The sequence below is a fragment of the Lichenostomus cassidix genome, chromosome 6 (genome assembly GCF_008360975.1).
Source record: "Lichenostomus cassidix isolate B80296 chromosome 6, HeHo_3.0, whole genome shotgun sequence".
NCBI classification, from domain to species: domain Eukaryota; kingdom Metazoa; phylum Chordata; class Aves; order Passeriformes; family Meliphagidae; genus Lichenostomus; species Lichenostomus cassidix.
Window position 1 is genome coordinate 33162350 of NC_139487.1, and position 19103 is coordinate 33181452.

Sequence of the window (19103 nt, forward strand, 5' to 3'; positions counted from 1 at the left end):
TATATTTGTAAGGCAGCAAATATATTTAAATATTCAGTTCAGCCATCACTCAGTGATCTGTGCAGGCCTTTTTAGTTCAGAAACAGTAATTGCCTCAATTTTCTTACCTTTCCATTCAACCTGCCCTTCCTAAACTCTCCATGCATGCTCCCAGCTGTGTTTTCCAGCAGGAAAGCCACCATTTTACACCACAAAGAAGTCTGATCCCACTTCCAGCTGCTGCTTGGAGTAGGTTTGTGTGTGTTTTGACCAGGAAAAGTGGGGAAGAAAATCCATGTGGTGCTGCCTAAAGCAGCCCTGGTGTGCCCTTGCCAACGCCTGGCAGGGTTCTTGCTGACAGCTCTGTGCAAACACTTTATCTCCTGCCATCCTGAGCAAAAGGGACTTTGGCCATTCTTGGTTAAATAAACAACATTATGTAAGAGGCCTCTTCATTGCTCTGAGGGCTCTGAGGGCGCTGAGGGCTCTCACATCCAGGATCTCAGGCCCTGGGGAACATCTCGAGTCCTTAGGAACCACATGCTCATGGTGAGGTGATGGTTGTTCCCATTTTCTGCTCAGGATGTGGCTTAGCCAACAGGCTGGAGGCAAGGTTTGTGTCCTGCAGGGATGAGCGAGGCTATGACACTGGGGAATTGCCCATTGTCACAGGTGGCCTCTCAGGAAAAAGGGGATTTTTGCATCCCAGAGCACTGAAGGGTTCATGCAACCACTTTCAGGAATCCTCCCAGGCCTTCTCACAAAAAAAAAAAAAAAAAAAAAGGAATTTTCAGTCTCTCCATTGCCCATCAGAAGAGTTCTTGTTTCAGGTTTACAGAGAGGATTGTGGCCTGCTGTGCATGTTTAAGAGAAGAGTTTGATTTTACCCAGCCCCAGCTTGGATGGTTTGCAGAAAGGGAGCTCTCTCCAAGAGACCAGGAAATGCTGAATTTAAAATGAAGTTTGGGTGCTTTCATTTTTTCATTAACCCAAGGAAAAGGGCCACTTCTCTGAAATTATCTGATCTTGCTCAGGAGAGATGAGGAACTGAAAAATGTGGAGCAGAAAGGGAAGTAAATTTTTTTTTCTCCAATATAGAGGTACTTTGAATCCTCTTTCGTAATTATTTAGAAGCACAACATTCACTGAATAATGAAATTTGGCCATCTGTGTTTAGTGGTTTCCCTTCTGTCAGCTTTGCCTGATTCCTTCAGTGGATCCATTAATCCCGAGTGGTTTAGATGCTTTTCCTGCTGAGGATGAAATGCTTGTGCTGTTTGCAGCCACTGGATGTGCCTGGGGAGATCACAGGGTGCAGTCCTGAGGTAGCAGTGATGGGGAGGAGCCTTTTTTCAGGAGGCTAAAGATTGTAAAGAAAACATCACTTTCTTTAGAGGCATTTGGCACAATGTAGCACCGGGAAGAAGCTGGAGGGCTGCTGGTCTAGGGAAGGAGGATGGTCTGGGGGAACCTTTCCCCTTCCTCACGTTTCCACAGGCAGGGAGGCATCCAGGGGGATTTACCAAGCCCTGAGCACTTCAGCTGAGGTCTTTGCAGCCCAGAAAATCTCTTTTCTGCACCAAAAAGCTCACTTTGGCAGTGCTGAGCCTGGACTGGGTAACATCACCTGGGGGAGATGGGGGCTGTGGGTTTCCAGAACATCCCCTCACTGTCTTTATAAAGGGAAACGATGAAAAATATTCCCAAAATCATGTTTGGAGCTGTCATCAATGTCCCTTTTCCTCCTCCACCCTCAGCAAGTGGTTTGTCCTTTCTGGGCTTCAGAGCCACTTCTCCTCAGCTCTTCATTTTGTGTGGCCAGGCTGGCAGGACACTCGGTCCCTATGACAACTCCTTAAAACCCAATTTCTCCACTTTTCCTGATGCTCTAGCACATGTCTCACCTGCAGGAAGAGCTCTTGCTCTTGCCCAACCCATTCCTGGCTCATCCCTGTCCCAGCACCTCTCCCATGGCAGCCCAGCCACTGCTCCATGGCTTTTCCTGTCCTCTTCAGTTCCCTCCGAAGCCAATGCAGTTTGGGACGCCTTTGGGACCCCAACATTCCCAGTGTCCAGGGATCTCTGCCAGCCCACACGGTGCAGCAGGCTGTTTCCAGCGGCCAGCAGGTTCCTTGGGAATTGCAGCAAGGTGATAAGGTATCAGTAAATCTTGCTTTTCCCCAGTCCAAAAACCACGGAGCCAAAGGGCGATGCTGAACGTGACCTTGAGGTGCTGACGCAGGCACTGCCTGGAATGTTAACCCTTGGATCAGGGATGCACCAAGGAAAAGAGGAATTTATCCATACCTACCTGGGACTTGAAAGGCAAACAGAGGGAGAAAGCTGGCATTGAACAAATAGAGTTTTAATAAATAGAAATATATTACTAAGATGTATTTCACACTTAAAATACAATTCTGCTTTCAAGTCCTACTTCTAGTAGAGCATAGAAACCCTGAGGACTGAACTTCCATGAGAATTAGGAGTTACACCCAGATGAGAAGCAGCCACCATTCCACAGGCTGGTCAAGCTGTGATGAGGCAAAGAGGAGGAAAAAATCCCATTCCCGAATTCCTTGAGCACCAGAGCTGAGCAGTGTAGTCCTGGAAAGGTTATTTTGGGAGAGGGAGATGCTGTCTGCAACTCAACATAAATACACTGGGTAAAAAACTTCTGTCACCTCCTTGTGGGATTAAAATTATTGATTGGTTTCTCCTTATCTTGTGCCACTCTTGACTCACAGGGTTACTCAGCAAGAATTCTCCAGCTGAACTTTCCAGCTTGGAGCAGCTCTCGAGCTGGGAGCTGTGGGGACAGGCAAGGGAACTCAGGTAAGCCTGATGGAGATTCTCCTGGGATGCCATGGGATCAGGGTTTATATCTTTCAGTGTTCTTTGGGCAGTTTAATCAGCTGGAGGATGAGAGCTGCGAGTGTGAGTGGTGCTGATGTGTTTCAGGCTGATGCTGGGATAGTTCTGGACAGCTCGTGGTGCCTGGCAGCCAATGCCACACTCAGGGAATAAAGAGGGCAGGAAGGAGCCCTGTAATATTAGATTTGTTGCCACTAAAATATTTGCTCTGTGAAATTCAGCCCTGGCCATGAGTGCTGTACCTTGCCATGGCAGAGGAAGCTGATAAGACAGGTCACCTCGAGCAAGTCTAAGTAACCACTTGGCTCTCTGCTGATGTGGTTTCTCAGTGCAACCTTTTCAGAGCCATAGGTGCTCATTTCAGCAGTTGTTTCCTGAGGGTTTATTGTTTCCTGGGCACACTCCCTGTGAGGAATGGCCAGGAGGCAGGAGCTTTACCAGAGCTGGCAAAAGTTACTGCCAAGAGAATCAGAGGCTCTGCCTTGTTTTTCCTTTTGTAATCACAGAATTATCACAGACCAGGGTGGGTTGGGAGGGGCCTTAAAGCTGAGTTTTCTAAATTGATGTTTATTATGGTGACAATAATCTTTTCTGACGTGCTCTGAGCTCCAGAGCTTCAGCACCTCCTTCAGCCACTCAGTGAACAGAGGATCTGGTGGAATATTGTGGGGCTTATTTCCAAGAACTCGTCAGAAGGGTGAGCTGAGTGTCCTGGGAAACACAGGGTCAGGAATCTGGGTGCTCTCCCTGTCCTACCAGGCTGGGTGACAGTCAGGGATTGCTGCTTGCAGGAGATGTATTTTCACTGCCTTAAGCTGAAAAATAAACCTCCAGGTCCCTGAGGGGCTGCTGCCAGCTGTGACACCAGGAGGGGGGACACAGAAAGCTTTCTGAGGGTGGGATGTGTGCTCTGGGCGGGATGTGCCCAACTCTGGGATGTCCCACGGGTTCCTTTGTGCATCCTCAGTGTCCCCACCATGAGGGGCAAGAGGTCCAAGTGCTCCTTCTCCCGGCTGGAGGTGATCCTGATTGTGTGCCTGGTGCTGATGATAGTCCTGACCGTGGTGCTGCTGGTCCTGCACTTCCTCAACAAGGACTCTAAGGGCAAGTGGAGCTACCCCAGCCCCTCCCTGCCCCTGCCCCTGCCCCAGGCTGTGCCCAGGGCAGGGTTTAACTTCAAGGGGGACAGGTGAGGGTCCCCAGGCCACTGCTGAGCTGTCACCATCACCTCTGCATGTGGTCCTTTCACTGAGCTTTTCCTCCAGTGCCTGGAGATCATTGCCCAGAGCTGCTTTTCCCTGCTCTGAGCCTCAGCTGGTTCTGATGGGATTTTTTGGGGGAGGACTAGGGCACCAGCACTGGACAGAGGATGTGTTGGATGTGCCCTTCTCTCTTCCCAAGTCCTTCCCCAGCAGCTCCTGACATGCCATCCCTTCTCTTACCCCTGCTGAGCCAAACTGTCTGTGTGAAACAGCACCTGGATCTAGTTGCTGCGTGGTACTGGTGGGCTTGGAGAGCTTCACTGGGAATGCTGGGCTGGTTCCCCTCTCTGTGCATCCCCACCCATTGGACACAGCCCAGTGACCCTTCTGGAGAGCTCCTCTGGGGTTCTTCCTGCCTGGTCCCCCCTTGGCCACCCTAAAGGCCTTCACAGCCTCAGCAAGTGGACAGCCCGCTGGAAATCCACTCAGAGCACTCAGCCAGAGCTCTTTCACCTCTGTCGCTGTTTCTGCTCACTCCTGTGTCTGCTGATCTGTCATTTATTGTTCTCGCAGATTCCAACAACATTGTAGCAGAAAAAGCAAATTACCTGGTGGGTGTTGGCAGAGCTGACTGCACAGGCCCTGTGGCACAAGTCCCTCTGGTGAGTTGGGGGAATTCCTCATGGGGTTGAAAAAATACTGATTTTTCATCCTCTGTGAGTATTTTTTGCAGGATTTCTGGTTTAGAGCCTCTGCCTTGCTAAACATACGTCATCTCCAAACATGAGTTGACATTTCTTTGAGGTTTGGAGCAGCCTGGGATAGTGGGAGGGGGGCTGGAGCAGGGGGTGGAACTGGATGGGCTTTAAGGCCCCTTCCAAGCCCAGCCATCCCATGGTTGCTGGAATCATGGGGCAAGACAGAGTTGCAGCTCTGAGCTGTTGGATGAGTCCTCTGACTGCCGGGCAAATCCGCTTGGAAAAATGCGCACAGAGGAATGAAGGGCTGAGCGCTCACTGAGCTCCTCTCTTCCAGATGGGATATGCCAACCCCGAGCAGGTGGGTGGGGGGCTTCTCTCGCGCCTCTACAGCCGCGCCTTCATCGTGGCAGACCCTGAGACCTCCAAACGGGTGGTGTTCGTCAGCGCCGACATCGGGATGGTGTCCCAGAGAGTGAGGCTGGAGGTACGGGGCTGCACAGGAGGGCTTGGGTGGTTGCATCTCCCCTGTGGAGCACGGCAGCACCGCGGCTGTTTGGGGTTTCCTTGGGGAGATGCTGTGTCTCTGCTGCAGAAGAGCTTTGGATTCTTCAGCAAACGAGGCTGGACTTTGCTCATGATTTTCTTAGTGGAAAAATTACCAGGAGTTCATTTGAATCGGGAATACGTTATCGTGGTGCCTCCAGTGCAGCAAAGGTGGGAGGGAGATGCTGGAGAGCTGGGGATGATCTGGGATTGCCTTCAAGCTGGACAGAGAGGTCTTCTATCAGATTCTCCTGTTTTGAGGCTCTTGCCAAGCCAACAGCTCCTTGTTGTGCCAGGCAGAAAGAGAAGAGTGAGGAGGGGGATGAATGGATGGATGGGTGGGGGATGGATGGACAGATGGATGGATGGATGATGGATGCAAGGGCTGGCACAAATCTCAGCAGCCTTTGGGCACAAAAAGGGGTTTTTTAGGAGCACCTTGTTCCCCTCAGGTGCTGCAGCAGCTGCAGAGCAAGTACGGGGAGCTGTACGGGCAGGACAACGTCATCCTCAGCGGCACCCACACGCACTCAGGGCCTGGAGGGTACTTCCAGTACACCCTGTTCTGGATCACCAGCAAGGGGCTCATCAGGCCAGCGCTCAGCTCCATCGTCAATGGCATTGTCAAGGTCAGTGTCACTCAGCTCAGCGTGCTGGCGCCTAGCTCAGCTCTGACCGTGATGTTTGGGGTGACACCTGTGCATGGCTCAGCCCTAAGCACACTTGGAGATTTGCTGGTAAAAGCAGATCAAAAAGCAGGAGCTTTGGATTCTTTCTTCAGAGACAGCTGTGGGTAGTTTAAAAATGTTATTATCATAATTTTCTGGAGTTTTAGATGAGTTAAGAAAAAATCCCAAACAAACAAGCACCCCCAAATTCCCAAGAAAGGGTTGGGGATGGACAGGGAAGGAAAGGAAGAGTTTTTCTAGATAACCTCACATATGCCTTAGAGACTGATACTCCCTGTCTCGCTGCTCTGCAGAGCATAGATATTGCCCATGAGAACATGAAGAAAGGAAGGCTCTTCATCAACAGAGGCACAGTGGAGAACAGCCAGATCAACCGAAGCCCCTTCTCCTACCTGGAGAACCCAAAGTCCGAGCGGAACAGGTAACTGCCCAGGCAGGACAGAAACACAGCCCTGCAGAGAAGCCCTCAGCTGGGACCATGGCCCAGCCAGCCCACAGCTGGTGCTGCTGCACATCCCAGGAGAAATGTGGGAATGCGGAGCCAGGACTGGGGTAGAATGAATGATGCTGTGCCCATCACCTGGGTGTGTGCATCCCTGAAAATTAACTGCGAAGTGAGGGCTTGAAAGCTGTGGCTGCCCTCTCCAAGCATGAGGAATTGGTCAGGGATGTGACCTCGTGCTTTATTTTAAAAAAGAGAGAGTCAGAGAGTATTAAAGTGATGTCCTTGGTGCATGAATTTGTGTTCTCTCCATCCCCTGGAGAAGCAGTGCCTGAGGACAATGACAGCCATAGCTCTTCCCTCACCTTCCCAGCTGGTTTCAGAAGCTTCTCGAAGTCCTCACTGTGCTCTGGTAACACCTGGAAGGACCTTTTCACTTCCTTGTTCAGCCTAGAGGGGACTGAACCTGTCAGAGCAACGCAGAGCACAGCCACGGCTCTGGTTCTGGTGGGATTTCCCTGCTTTGTCCTCACCCAGGTATTCATCCAACACGGATAAAGAGATGGTGGTGCTGAAGATGGAGGATGAGGATGGACATGAGCTAGGCCTTATCAGGTACTGACCACCAGAGCAGCAGATTTTTCTCCATACCCTCATTTTTTGTAAGAATGGAATTTTTTCCATTTTTTCCCCTTTTTTTTACATCACTGACTCCTCCTTGTTCCTTTGACTATAAAAATCGCTGCAAAATACAATTCTCTGGATTGGTGAAAGAGGCAGTCCAGGTCTGAAGGAGCTCTTGGTGGCCCCAATAATGACAGTGACAACGTCTTGTGGCCTCAAGGCCTGGATTGCTCCAGCCATGAGCCCTCCTGGTTGGGAAGGGAGAGGATGGGGATCCTCTGCCCTTGTTAATTCATCCCTAAGCACACTGAGCTTGCATTCGTACTCTCCCAAAAGAAATTCCCACAAATCCATAAGATTGAACCAGTCAATTGCCAGCACACAGGGTGAACATTGCCTTTTCTGTGTGTTTTTGTGACCCCTCAGCTGGTTTGCTGTGCACCCAGTGAGCATGAACAACTCCAACCACCTGGTGAACAGTGACAACGTGGGCTACGCCTCCTACCTGTTTGAGCAGGAGAAGAACAAGGGAATGCTCCCTGGAGAGGTGGGAGAGCCCTCAGGCTGCCCCAAATAATGGGGGATAAAGGGCTGGGACGGGGAGAAGTGAAAAGGGACAGCAGGGCAAACACAGAAACACAAGGGCAGAGGGGAATGATTTGATTTATTTCCTTTCTTCCTCTACACGAGGGAAATTGGAAAGTGTGTTCTTGACTTTCTGAACTAGTAATCAATAGTATTTATTTAGGCTTTAGGAATAAACTAAAGTTATTTTGATCCAACTGTTACAAACGGGGGAGGTTGGGGTTGCCCCATCCCTGGAAGTGTTCAAGGCCTGAGCAACCTAGGAAATGTCCCCAGAGTCAGGTCCTACAGCTCTCACCCTCTAAATCAGTCCTGGTGAAAGCCTGGAAGGGAATAAAAGTCCTGTGCAAGGTGCTACAGTGACCCATAAACCTCTGATCAGCAATGTGAGAAACTGGGGACACACACATGGGAAGAGCTGAGGTGGAAGAGGGGAAGGAGGAAACTCTGCACACCAAAGTGGTGTGAAGTTCTCCCTGAAATGGCAACATGAGCACCCAGTTCTCCCCTGCTTTCCTGCCCTGCCCTTGGGATGTGCCCAAACCCTCATGCCAGTGCTCCCAGTGACTCTGGCAATAAAGCAGCGCTGTGCCCAGTGCTAAGAGCAGCTGCAGGGAGAGCTGCCCGTGGGCTCTGCAGCTTTCCCTGCCCTGAGATGCCCTCTGGGCTCGGCAGGGCTCCTTTGTGGCCGCCTTCGCCTCGTCCAACCTGGGAGACGTGTCCCCGAACACGCGGGGGCCGTTCTGCGCCAACACGGGCGAGTCGTGCGACAACCCGCAGAGCAGCTGTCCCGACGGAGGGGTGAGTGTGCCCTGCCTCTTCCCTCCTGAGCACAGAAACTCATACACACCCATGGCTTCACCACTCTGCGTGGAGAGGGCGTTAAAATTTAAAAGTCACCTCTTCTTGGACTGTCCTGGGTGCCACTTTCGGGAATTAACTGTGCTTTGTCCTCATGCACCCTATTTTCTGGTCATTCACCCCAAATTTATCTCGAATGCAGTAACCCCATGCCTAATTCTGATGGGGCCTGCAGGAAGCCCTCAGTTCCCACAGTCTGGCAGCCACCTGGCAGTGCCACATGTCCTCCATACCCCCTGACCCCTAAACAAATTTCCCAACAGGCAGCGATGTGCATGGCCAAGGGGCCTGGGAATGATATGTTTGAGAGCACCAGGATTATAGGGCAAAATCTCTACTTGAAAGCAAAGGTAAGGGATATTCTGCTTTCTGAGTGTGTGTGAGTGCTGCTATGGCAGGAATTCATACTCATTTAAGCAGCTTGATGAGCCTTGTGGGTCGCTTCCTGCAGGATATTCCATATCCTATTTCTATATCCCTCAGGATATTCTATATTCTATATTCTATATTCTATATTCTATATTCTATATTCTATATTCTATATTCTATATTCTATATTCTATATTCTATATTCTATATTCTATATTCTATATTCTATTCTATATTCTATATTCTATATTCTATATCCTATATTCTATATTCACTTGCTCTGTCTTGTACCTGTTCTGGCGAATGTTTGTAGATTGAAATTGCTCCAAAGTTTCTTGATTTTGATTTGGTAAATGAGTTTTGCAACCAGCTATTGATGTCTCAGCTGGAATCAAGGAGACCTCACAGCCAGGAATTTGTTAGGCCTAGGACAGCGTAGGAAATCTTAATGGTACTGGAAAATTTCCTCTGATGTGACACACCTAAATTTAGACTGGACAACACATTGTTTAGAGACAGCATTGCAGGTGTTGTAATTTGAAAATGCTGGTTTGGGGTGTTAATCCTCTTGTCTTTAACACCTCATTTTTCAGCTGCGAAAGAAAAGTGTTCTCCCTCCCTGAGACAGGGAGAGCTTGCAGGGCTCAGGGCATGCAGAGTGCAGAGCCAGGGTGACAAAAACAAAGGGACTCAGGAAAGACAGATTTGCTTCAACACCTGGAAGAGGCCTGGGGAAGGCAGAATGAGGAAATTATCCATATGACTGTTCCTCAGCAGAGCTGGGTTCCTGATTGCCTGTCCCTCAAGGATTTTTTCCCACCTGGTGTGTCCCTTAGGAGCTGTATGAAAAAGCCTCCCAGGAGGTGACAGGACCCGTGAGCTCAGCCCACCAGTGGGTGAACATGAGCAACGTGTCGGTGGAGCTCAATGCCACACACACGGTGAGAGCAGGAAGAAATGCCCCATTCCCACAGCAGCACCTACCACCATGAGGGGAGATGCTTTTTTATCTCCTTTTCCTTTTCTTCTCCCTTTCTGATTTAGGTTAAAACCTGCAAACCAGCCTTAGGACACAGCTTTGCCGCGGGAACTATTGATGGAGTGGGGGCTTTCAACTTCACCCAAGGTAATTTGGGGGCAGCTGTCAGTGTGGCTTTGTGCAGAGAGGGAGGGCACGGGGCACCCCCAGACAGACCAAAACCCCTGGAGTAACCAGACAGCTGCCAAAGGAATGGTTTTCAGGAAGGTGGAGGAAACCCCCAGCAGGTTTGTCTGTACCCATCAGAAAGCTTTGGGAAAAGGATGTGGAAATGCCCTGAAGGGAGGAGAGCAAGGGGATGGATGGGGAGTGGGGAGGAGAAGGAGCTGGCTTGGGACTTTTCTCATTTGTTCTCATGATCCAAAGGCTGCCAGGATGGAGCTGGAGCTCAGCTTTTCAAACCCCCCCAGGAAAGGGAGGTGGTTGGAGTCCACTGAGAAATATCCCAGCCCTGTGAGCTGGGAGAGGGGAGTGTTTGTCTGGGAGCTGCTGGGGCAGCTGAGGAGCAGGGTTAGAGGATGTTTCACCCTCCAGGCTCAGTAGAAGGGGACCCCTTTTGGGATCAAATCCGGGACCAGCTGCTGGGAGAGCCATCGAACGAAACCAAAGCCTGCCACCAACCCAAGCCCATCCTCTTCAGCACGGGAGAGGTAAGGACACACCCATGTGTGCCCTGGGGAGTGCGGGGATCACTGCTCCGGGCTGGGAACAGCAATCCTCACAGATCCCAGTCCCTAATGGGTTTGTTAGGGAGCTACAGGCCATGTCAGGTGAAGAACAAGGAGGGGGAACAGGTTGCATGGGCTGGGAAGGCATGGAAAGAGAAAGCAAGGATGAGTTGTCATTGCTCACAACAGGATGAGAGAGAGGGGAGTTCTCTTTCAGAGCATATGTTTTCCGTATAACCCAGGAGGGGAAGCCAGACCTGCTGCTCTCACTAGGGTCACAAAAAACCCCACTGAAATCTATCCCAGCCTAATTCTCTGCTGGTGAAGCAGCCCTGAGCTGGATGCACAGGGAAAATGCAGGAGGTGAGGGAAAGCCACCAGTGTTGCCTCCCAGACTTCAGGACATGCTCTGCTGGTGCTCAGATCTTAGTAACTCTGGGTGGATTTTCCATTTGGTTCCTACCTTAATCCATGAAAAGACCTTTCTTCTTTCCATGGGACAGACTGGTCCCACGAAATGCAGTAACTCCCCAGGGTGCCTTTTGGAAACTCCAGGGACTTGTCCCAACGCCGGGGATTTGCTGGCAGTGCCCTGGGGTGAGGGTCTCCAGCATGATCCTGCTCCATTAGAGTTGGGGCAGCCAGCAGGGATGGGGATCTCTATCCCTGCTCTTCCTGAGCTCTCCCAAAATCCTGCTTTATGGCTTTAGATGGGAATTGCAGCCCTGTTTCCCACCTGATGCTCCCTTGGCACCGAGGCAAGTGCGCTGCGGTGGAGAGGGATCATGTCCAGGGCTCTTTAGAGCACTTAGAGGATGCCATCTGGATAAGGAAATTCATTGTTATCCCTTTCAGCAGCCTCCTTAAAAGCCTCCCAGCTGTCACTTTGTGTTCCATCAGCTCCTCACCTCAGCTCTCCCCAGAAGAGGTCCCAGCTCCTCCCAGCCTCCTCCTCCAGGCAGGATGGCGTTGCTGAGAGCAAATTACATTTTATTCTTATGGCTTTGGCACATTTTGGGGATGCTCTGGCAGGCCTCCTGCTTCTGGTGCTCTTCACAAGGTTTTGTCACTCATATTTTGCCCCCAGTAAATTTCTACTCAAAAAAACCCCATTTTTGGGCTCGCTGGAGTGGGATTTTCATTTATCAATCCCAACCCTATCCTTTTTCCATGCAGGTGAGGAGTTCCTAGGTGCTACCATTACCTTCTTTACCCACTTTGCCTTTAGCTGCCCTTCTGGCAACACCTTATTTAAGGTTTTCTGGGGATTACCCATAGTATTTACCTGTGGCTTATGTGACTGTTATGGTCAGATAACATATGAAGGTAACACAATTTCTCATATGTTTTACAAATAAATTTAATTTACAAATAAAGTCACAAAATCAATATATTTGCCTGGTTGATGACTGTAGGAAGGAAGACACTTCAGCTGTTTCTTTGCCTACAATACCAGAGTATTTATATGCACTTTTTCCTCCCCCTCAGATGACTTGGCCCCACCCCTGGCACCCAGACATCGTGGATGTGCAGATCGCTGCCATCGGATCCCTGGCTATCCTTGCTGTTCCCGGGGAGTTCACGTGTGTATTCCTTGGGTTCTGTTCTATTTATTGCAGCCAAATTTCATCCAAGCCTCCTGAAACAGTTCTGCCTGCAGGTAGAAAGGAGGGTAGGCTCAAAATCATCCCCACACTCACCATGGAAGTGACTGAGATGCACACAGACTTCCTGAAGCATTTTGTTTGTTGCAAAATGCAGTTTCAAGGAAACCAAACTTTGTTAACTTTGACTGTGTTTTTGGCACCACAAACACCACAATGATGAATTGCACTGGCTGTTCACGGTTCAGTGGTGCAAATTTAGATAGGATAATGATTTATCTCTAGTACTTTTATTTCTACCCAGCCCTGGGGTGGCTCCAGCCTCTCCCTGGCTGTGCTGATAGGTGTGAAATGGGTTTTTTGGTTGAATTTGTTGCAGAGAGATCTTCAGGGAGGTTGAGCAGAGCTGGAGGAGCTGTGGGAATTTCTGGGGGACACTGCAAGTCCAGCCAGCAATTCCTGCTTTAGATCCCTGCTCTCCACAACTCCTGCCAGGGGGTCAGGCTGTGCTCCCAGGGAACAGGGACAGGACAAGGGGAAACGGCCTCAGGCTGGGCCAGGGGAGGCTCAGCTTGGACAGCAGCAGGAATTTCTGCATGGAAAGGGTGCTCAGGCCTTGGCAGGGGCTGCCCAGGGAGCTTTGCAGTCCCCATGCCTGCAGGTGTCCAAGGAAGGCCTGGAGGTGGCACTGAGTGCTCTGGGCTGGGGACAAGGTGGGCATTGGGCACAGCTGGGACTCCATGGGCTGGGAGGGCTTTTCCAGCCTCAGGGATTCTGTAATTCCATGGTTTCTGGAACCTGACATTGTTTCCTCCATGCCCTAGGACCATGTCTGGACGCAGGCTCCGGGAAGCTGTTCAAAGGGTGAGTTGCTGAGGTTTCCCTGGAGCACAGCACGTCTGGAACTTCTCCTTTCCTGAGCCTCCTGGTTTTCCCTCCTCTCCTCCCAGCTGGGCTCACGGGGCTCGTGTCCCACAGATGTTTCCTTCTGCCAGTTGCTTCAGATGGATTTTCCATGTGCTTCCTCACAGGCAGGAGGAATGAATATCCTCCCCAAAAAACCACCCTATTGGGTTTCAATCCATTAAGCCAATTCCACAGAGGTCCAGGCAAAGCTGATGCCAGCAGGAATTTGGCTCTGGGATGGAGGAGTTTAGCTCCTTAATCCCTACCAGGATTTTGCAACATGAAAACCATTGGCAAAAAAAAAAAAAAAGGCAAAAAGCATTTTTTCTATTTGATTCACACATCCTGGCTGCAGCCTGAATAAAATCCCAAACCCAGATGCCATCTCCAAAATTCACAGAGCCTTTCTCACACTTATATCCCTGTTTTTTTTGGAGTATACAGACATCAGCTTCCAAAAAATCCCCTACATTTAGTGAATTTACTGGAATGAGAGGTTATTTGTCCTCTTTTTCTTTGGGGAGTAAATATGAGACATTAAAAAAGGCAAATTGCAGTTGTAGGTTTCCATCCCCGAGCATCCAGATCCTTTCCCACCATGACTTTGTATTCTGTGCTGGTAAATAATAGTAATAATAATAATAATAATAATAATAACAACAACAATGACAATAACAGCAATGATAATAATGACAATGACCCTAACAATAATAACAATATTGATATAATAATAACAACAATAATAATAGCAACAGTATAGTTCTGCATTAAGCAGTTGTTTCAAGGTAAGGGTTTTATTTCCTTCCTTAGGAGTTTGATTCCCATGGGACACCAGGGATGAATGTTGTGATTGCAGGTCTGTGCAATGTCTACACCCACTACATCGCCACCTATGAGGAGTACCAGGTAAATATTAAAATTGTGGATTGGATTTGTTTAACTGAGTTCAGCTCTTGACTCCATGGGATGATAGTTCATGTCAAATTATGGGTGTTTAGAGTTCTTTGCCACAAAAAGGGGCAGAGAGAGCTGGGAGGGAAGGCTGGAAGAACTGGGGTTGGAAGAATTCCACCCCAAAAAGTTGGAGTGGGGACAAGTTGCATTGTAAGCTTTTCAAAGAGTGTGAGAATTCTGATAATTGGAAGAGCAAGGAGGGTAAAAACTGTGATAGGTGGAAGAGCAAACAGGTCCTCCTTGTTTGCAACAGGTTGGAGAATGCAGAGTAACCTGAAATTGCAGCAGAAATAACTTTGGCAAGGGGTTGGGGCTGTGTCCTTATCAGAAAGGGAGTAAATAACCTCACTGCTGATCTTCAGCTGGGTGGGATGAGCTGTACAAACCACTCAGGAGCCCTCCCAGCCCTCCTTTCCCGAATTTCTCCTTTCCAGGTTCAACGGTACGAGGCCGCATCCACCATTTATGGGCCACACACCCTTTCTGCTTACATCCAGCTGTACAGGGGCCTGGCCAAGGCTATTGCTCTGGTAAGCTGCATTATTGATATGCCACAGGCTGCTGGGGACATTTAAATCCTGTCAGTGGTGGTGGCTGTTACCTTTCTCTTCAGAAACCACTTTGAGAAACATGGGATGAAAATAATTCCTGCAATGGGGGTCTGACAGCACTTGAGAAATTCTGGGGAGTTTGCAGCTCAAAAATCAATACCTCCAACCTTTCAGCATGGCCTGAAGTTGCTGCTTTTCTACTTAAAGCGAAAGAAATCTACTCCGTTTTTGCTGTACCCGGCAGAGCCCATGATCACTGTGACCACGTGCATGGGTGGGCAGGGATATCCTGGGATATCCTGGAGTCTGGATTTAGGAGACCCCAGCACCAGGGCAGCAGGTGTCCTGCAGGGATTGCTCCTGCAAGCAGGGCACAGATGGAGATCCTCTGCTCTGCTTTCACCTCACTTTATTATTCCTACAATCTGTCCAAGCAGAGACTGGGAGGTAGAGCCGGAGCAGTGCTGTGGTTCCTCAGGGAATCCTGGCTATCCATGTGGATGTTTAACGAGCACATCTTCCCTCCCCCAGAATGCCACTCAGGATTTGCCCCGTGGTCCAGAGCCCCCCCTTTTCAACGTGACCAGCCTGATCCTGCTGCCTTCTCTCAGCGTCGAGAGCACGCCGGCCAATAAAAACTTTGGGGATGTGCTGGAAGAAGTGAGACAAGAGTATCAGGAGGTAAGAGCTTCAGGGATTCCCTAAAAGCTGTTTGGGAAAATGCCTTTAAATTCTTACCCCTCAGCCCAAAGTCTGTGGGTCGTGGTGCCCTCAGAGCAAACAGGTCTCGTCTCTCTTGTGGGCATGGCTGAGAAGGCAGGGACAGAGCATTTCTGGGCCAATGTCCCTCAGTGGGAATAAAATGGGTGAATAAAGGGGGAAATAAGAGCCCTTCATTCAGCACAAAGCAGATTTCCCACTCTTCTTCAAAACAAAATAGCAGTTGATTAAGTAGGCAAATATTGTACAGTGATTTTTACAAGCAGCAATCAGGTCACCTTTGATGCCTGTGCTGTGGAATGTAGATGAAATGAAATCAAAATGCCAGAAACGCCTCTGTTTTCAGTGCTCGGCGTTTAGATAAGATGTTCAGGGCAAGGGCTTTCATCTCCTTGCTGTCTCCAGCAGTAAGGCAGGGAGGCTTTCTGAAAAATCTCCCTTATTTCCTCCCTTTTTCACGTGCAGTGGGGGAGTTTATTCAGCAAGCAGGACAAGCGGTGTGGCAAGGCACAGAAATTGTCCAGCTCAAAGCAGAAATTGTCCACTGCTGCTGCAACACGTGAAACTATAAATAATTTAAAACAACAACAACACAAACACAACAAAACGCCACAAAACCAACCAAACCCCTAAAAACCTCAAATGGCCTCTTCAAAGGATGCTCTTAATGTGCTGCTCGGCCTTTAACACAAATCTCAATTTCCCCCCCAGAGAGAAGTTGCTGCAGTGACTTTTGTGGGGGCAAACCCCAGGAACTCTGCAGAGAATGCGGTAAGTGTGATGGAATGATGCTGGAATTGGGGTGTTTGGGATTAATGGATGTTAATTTTCCAGTTAAGTAAGGTTTTTTTACTTTGCTGGGAGACCACAAGAAGATGTGTGCTTTGGGAATTCCCACCATCAGGAAGCTTTCGGGGCAAAGAAGTGAATTTGGACTGTTCATGATCTCTCTGTATTATTGAAGTTGGACCATGTTATGTGTTAGGCCAAGTACACTTTGTTGGTATCCAGGGTACACCTGGTCTCTAATTTCCATCCTATCAGCCTGGTGTTTTATTTTAATAAAACAAAGGGAATTAGAAAAGCACTTATCTCATTCCATTGCTCACCTTGTATAGACATTGCCACTGCCATTTCTCTTTTTACAGATCAGTTCTTTGCATCATTTATCAGCTTAAATTTGTGCTTTGGCAGTAGAATAGATGCATTTTTGCCAGTAATTACCACATTTTCCAGTCCCTTCCCCAGTTTAAAATGCTACAGAAGGTCGGGATGTGCCTGTACCTTCAGTGTCTGGCTAACTGTGGTGTTTTTGTTCCAGACTGAGCATAACTTCCTGACGGTGGAGAGATACTCCAACATTTCCGGCAGCTGGCGGGTGGTGCTGAATGATGCCTCCTGGGACACCAGGTGGGTGCCTGAGCAGATCTCCCTGTCCCACAGACTGCAGGGAGTCATTCCAGTCTAACCTGAAGGGATTCATTCCAGAGCTCCCAACACCAGGTTGACCTTAGCCCTGCAGGTGATGCTCTCCAGGGGAGGATCAGCCCTATTTGGGGGGTTAGCTGGGCAAAACTGGTTTTCTCCTTGGCTCCAGAATCTGGAATGGGGGTTTGTATATTTGGGAAAGGGAGAAGGAAGGGCAGGAATTACAGAAGGTTTGTGGTCCAGCTTGTTCCTAGGCTATATCCATCCATCTGTCACACCATGAGGATGAGTAGGATGCCAAACAGAAAACAGGAGAGACTCACAGGGAAAATCTGGCCAGATTTGTCATGCAGCACAAACAGGCAACAATTTAAAAAGTTTGGAAGAAAGCAAAGTTAAGGGTAAAGATGTCAGTCTTCAGGAAAAAATTCATGAAGCAGCAAGGCTGGTGTTACCTTTTAGAGCTGGGGGTTAATTTTCATTGACTTCCCAAGCAGGGCTCCACCAGAGCCAGCTGAAAAACCCCTCATGCCTGGATGGTGTGTGGAGTTTTGAGGCTGAGCATTCCCTGCCCAGTTTTGAGGTTGAGCAGAAAGGCTTTTGCACAAGGGCTCTGTAAAGAAAATGGGCTTTTGGTGTAGAAATGGGTGCCGGAAGTCCTGAGCTTAATAACTACAGACTTCATGATTTTAGTGAATATTCACCCTCTTGGTTTAGCTCTCCCCCTGCACAGGCAGGACTAAGCTGACAAATGTTGCTCTCAGAGGTGATGCTCTAGGGAGCTCTAAATGTAAGAACACATTGGTAGAAATATTCTCTGTCTACAAACAAGACCAGTGACCTATTTCCCCATGTTTCCAGATATTTTTCAGCCCTGCTTAGTTTTGGTTGCTGCTTTGATAGCCTAAATATATGAGGGAAGGTTAAAAGAAAGGAGAGGTTAACAGAAATAGAAGGTAAAAAGAAAGGGAAGGTTAAAAGAAACTTAAAATGCACTTAACAGGAGTGCCTTCACCTCACTGCACATCATGAGCTCCAATGAAAAGTGGATTTCCCTGCTGACTGTGCTTTTGGGCCTGTTTTGCAGGTTTTACTGGAGCAAAGGATCGGGGGGTCGGAGCAATGTGACCATTGAGTGGCACATCGCCGCTGGCACAGAGCCGGGCATGTACCGGCTGCGCTACTTCGGGCACCACAAGAAGAGAGTGTCCCTCTTCCGCGTCATCACCGTTCCCTTCGAAGGCTCCTCCTCAGCATTTCAGATCACAGCCCCGTAGATGATCCCATTCCCTAAAGGAAGGCTCTCCCTGAGCAGTAGATTGGATATCTGCGATGTGCAGAGGTTGGACTCAGATGATTCTTGTGTTTCCCGTCCAACTCTCGATGATTCCATGATGTTCTGGGAGGGTTTTTGTGGCTGCTGTCCCTCGAGTGCTGCTGGTCGTCCTTTGCTGTGCAAAGCTCGACTGCCTGGGAAGTTTTGGCTTTTCCCTGCAGATCAGTCTCCTCGTGTGTCCTCAATCAAGTGGTTCCTGTCCTGGCCAGACCTGATTGCAGCTGGTTCTTATTGAAATAAAAGATGTAACTTCTTGTTTAGCCATGAAACCAGTGCCTGGTGATGGTGAATAGGCTCTCCCGGAGGGAATTCCATGGAAATCAGAAAGAATTGAATTTAGGAGTTCAATTTAGGAGTTCAATTTAGTTCAATTTAGGAGTTAAAGCTGTGGGTGAGGCAGCTCTGAACAGACCTCAGCCTGCTTTGTTAGACCATCAGGAAGGACCCAAGGCCAGCAGGCTCTGGGGGGATGAAGGGCCACCCAGAGTCACCTACAGGGTGTCACCAGAAGGGTTTGTGGTCCCCCTTCAACCCATGTGAGAGTTCATCCAAGCCCAGAATGAGGATACTATTGCAGGGCACAAGGACAGTGCCCAAACCTGTTGGCCAAAAGGGTTTCCTCAAAGAAAAGTCCTCAGGAATGGAGAGGATCTTCCCAGGGGGGTTTCAGGAGCTGCCTGGACAAAGCCATGACCCAGTGCTGCTCCTTCCTGAGCTGCCTCACACAAGCCCTGCCATAAGTAGGGACAGCTCCAGAATTCCTAAATCTCTTCTGACCTCTGTAAGTGATAGAACTGGGGGCCAGAGAGAGAATAAAACATATTTCAGGTCGGATTTAAGATTCTTGTAGGGTCTGACAGCTAAACAACAGTAAATGTTTAATAAGCTCCAATAATGTGTACCAATTTTGTATGCAATCTCTTTAATTCTTCAGAGAATCATCAATCAGATAATTTTGCCGCTCTTTAAAATCAGTAGGAGAGGATGAATTATTCATTTCCTGCTGCAATCAGTCTCAGAGATCCCCATCC

General features: G+C 49.0%; 1 protein-coding gene across 1 annotated transcript; it reads left to right on the top strand.

Annotated features, from left to right (window-relative positions):
- The first annotated feature begins 3786 nt into the window (after nucleotides 1–3786).
- On the top strand, nucleotides 3787–18332 carry LOC146435684 (putative neutral ceramidase C). The gene is made up of 20 exons (XM_085064460.1): nucleotides 3787–3954; nucleotides 4626–4714; nucleotides 5088–5237; nucleotides 5749–5925; nucleotides 6279–6406; nucleotides 6965–7042; nucleotides 7478–7598; nucleotides 8312–8437; nucleotides 8761–8847; nucleotides 9703–9807; nucleotides 9911–9992; nucleotides 10440–10555; nucleotides 12062–12156; nucleotides 13002–13041; nucleotides 13894–13989; nucleotides 14472–14567; nucleotides 15120–15269; nucleotides 16020–16079; nucleotides 16630–16718; nucleotides 17824–18332. Exons 1-20 carry the CDS (start codon nucleotides 3828–3830, stop codon nucleotides 18011–18013), a joined length of 2202 nt encoding a protein of 733 aa, XP_084920586.1. The 5' UTR covers nucleotides 3787–3827; the 3' UTR covers nucleotides 18014–18332.
- Nucleotides 18333–19103: the final 771 nt, after the last annotated feature.

Excerpts from the sequence above, each read along its gene's own strand:
- LOC146435684 (XM_085064460.1), top strand. The coding sequence starts at position 3,828 with ATGAGGGGCAAGAGGTCCAAGTGCTCCTTCTCCCGGCTGGAGGTGATC. Across the intron at positions 10,556-12,061 it reads TCCTCTTCAGCACGGGAGAG|ATGACTTGGCCCCACCCCTG; the intron begins GTAAGGACACAC and ends CCTCCCCCTCAG. Across the intron at positions 13,042-13,893 it reads TCCGGGAAGCTGTTCAAAGG|GAGTTTGATTCCCATGGGAC; the intron begins GTGAGTTGCTGA and ends TTCCTTCCTTAG.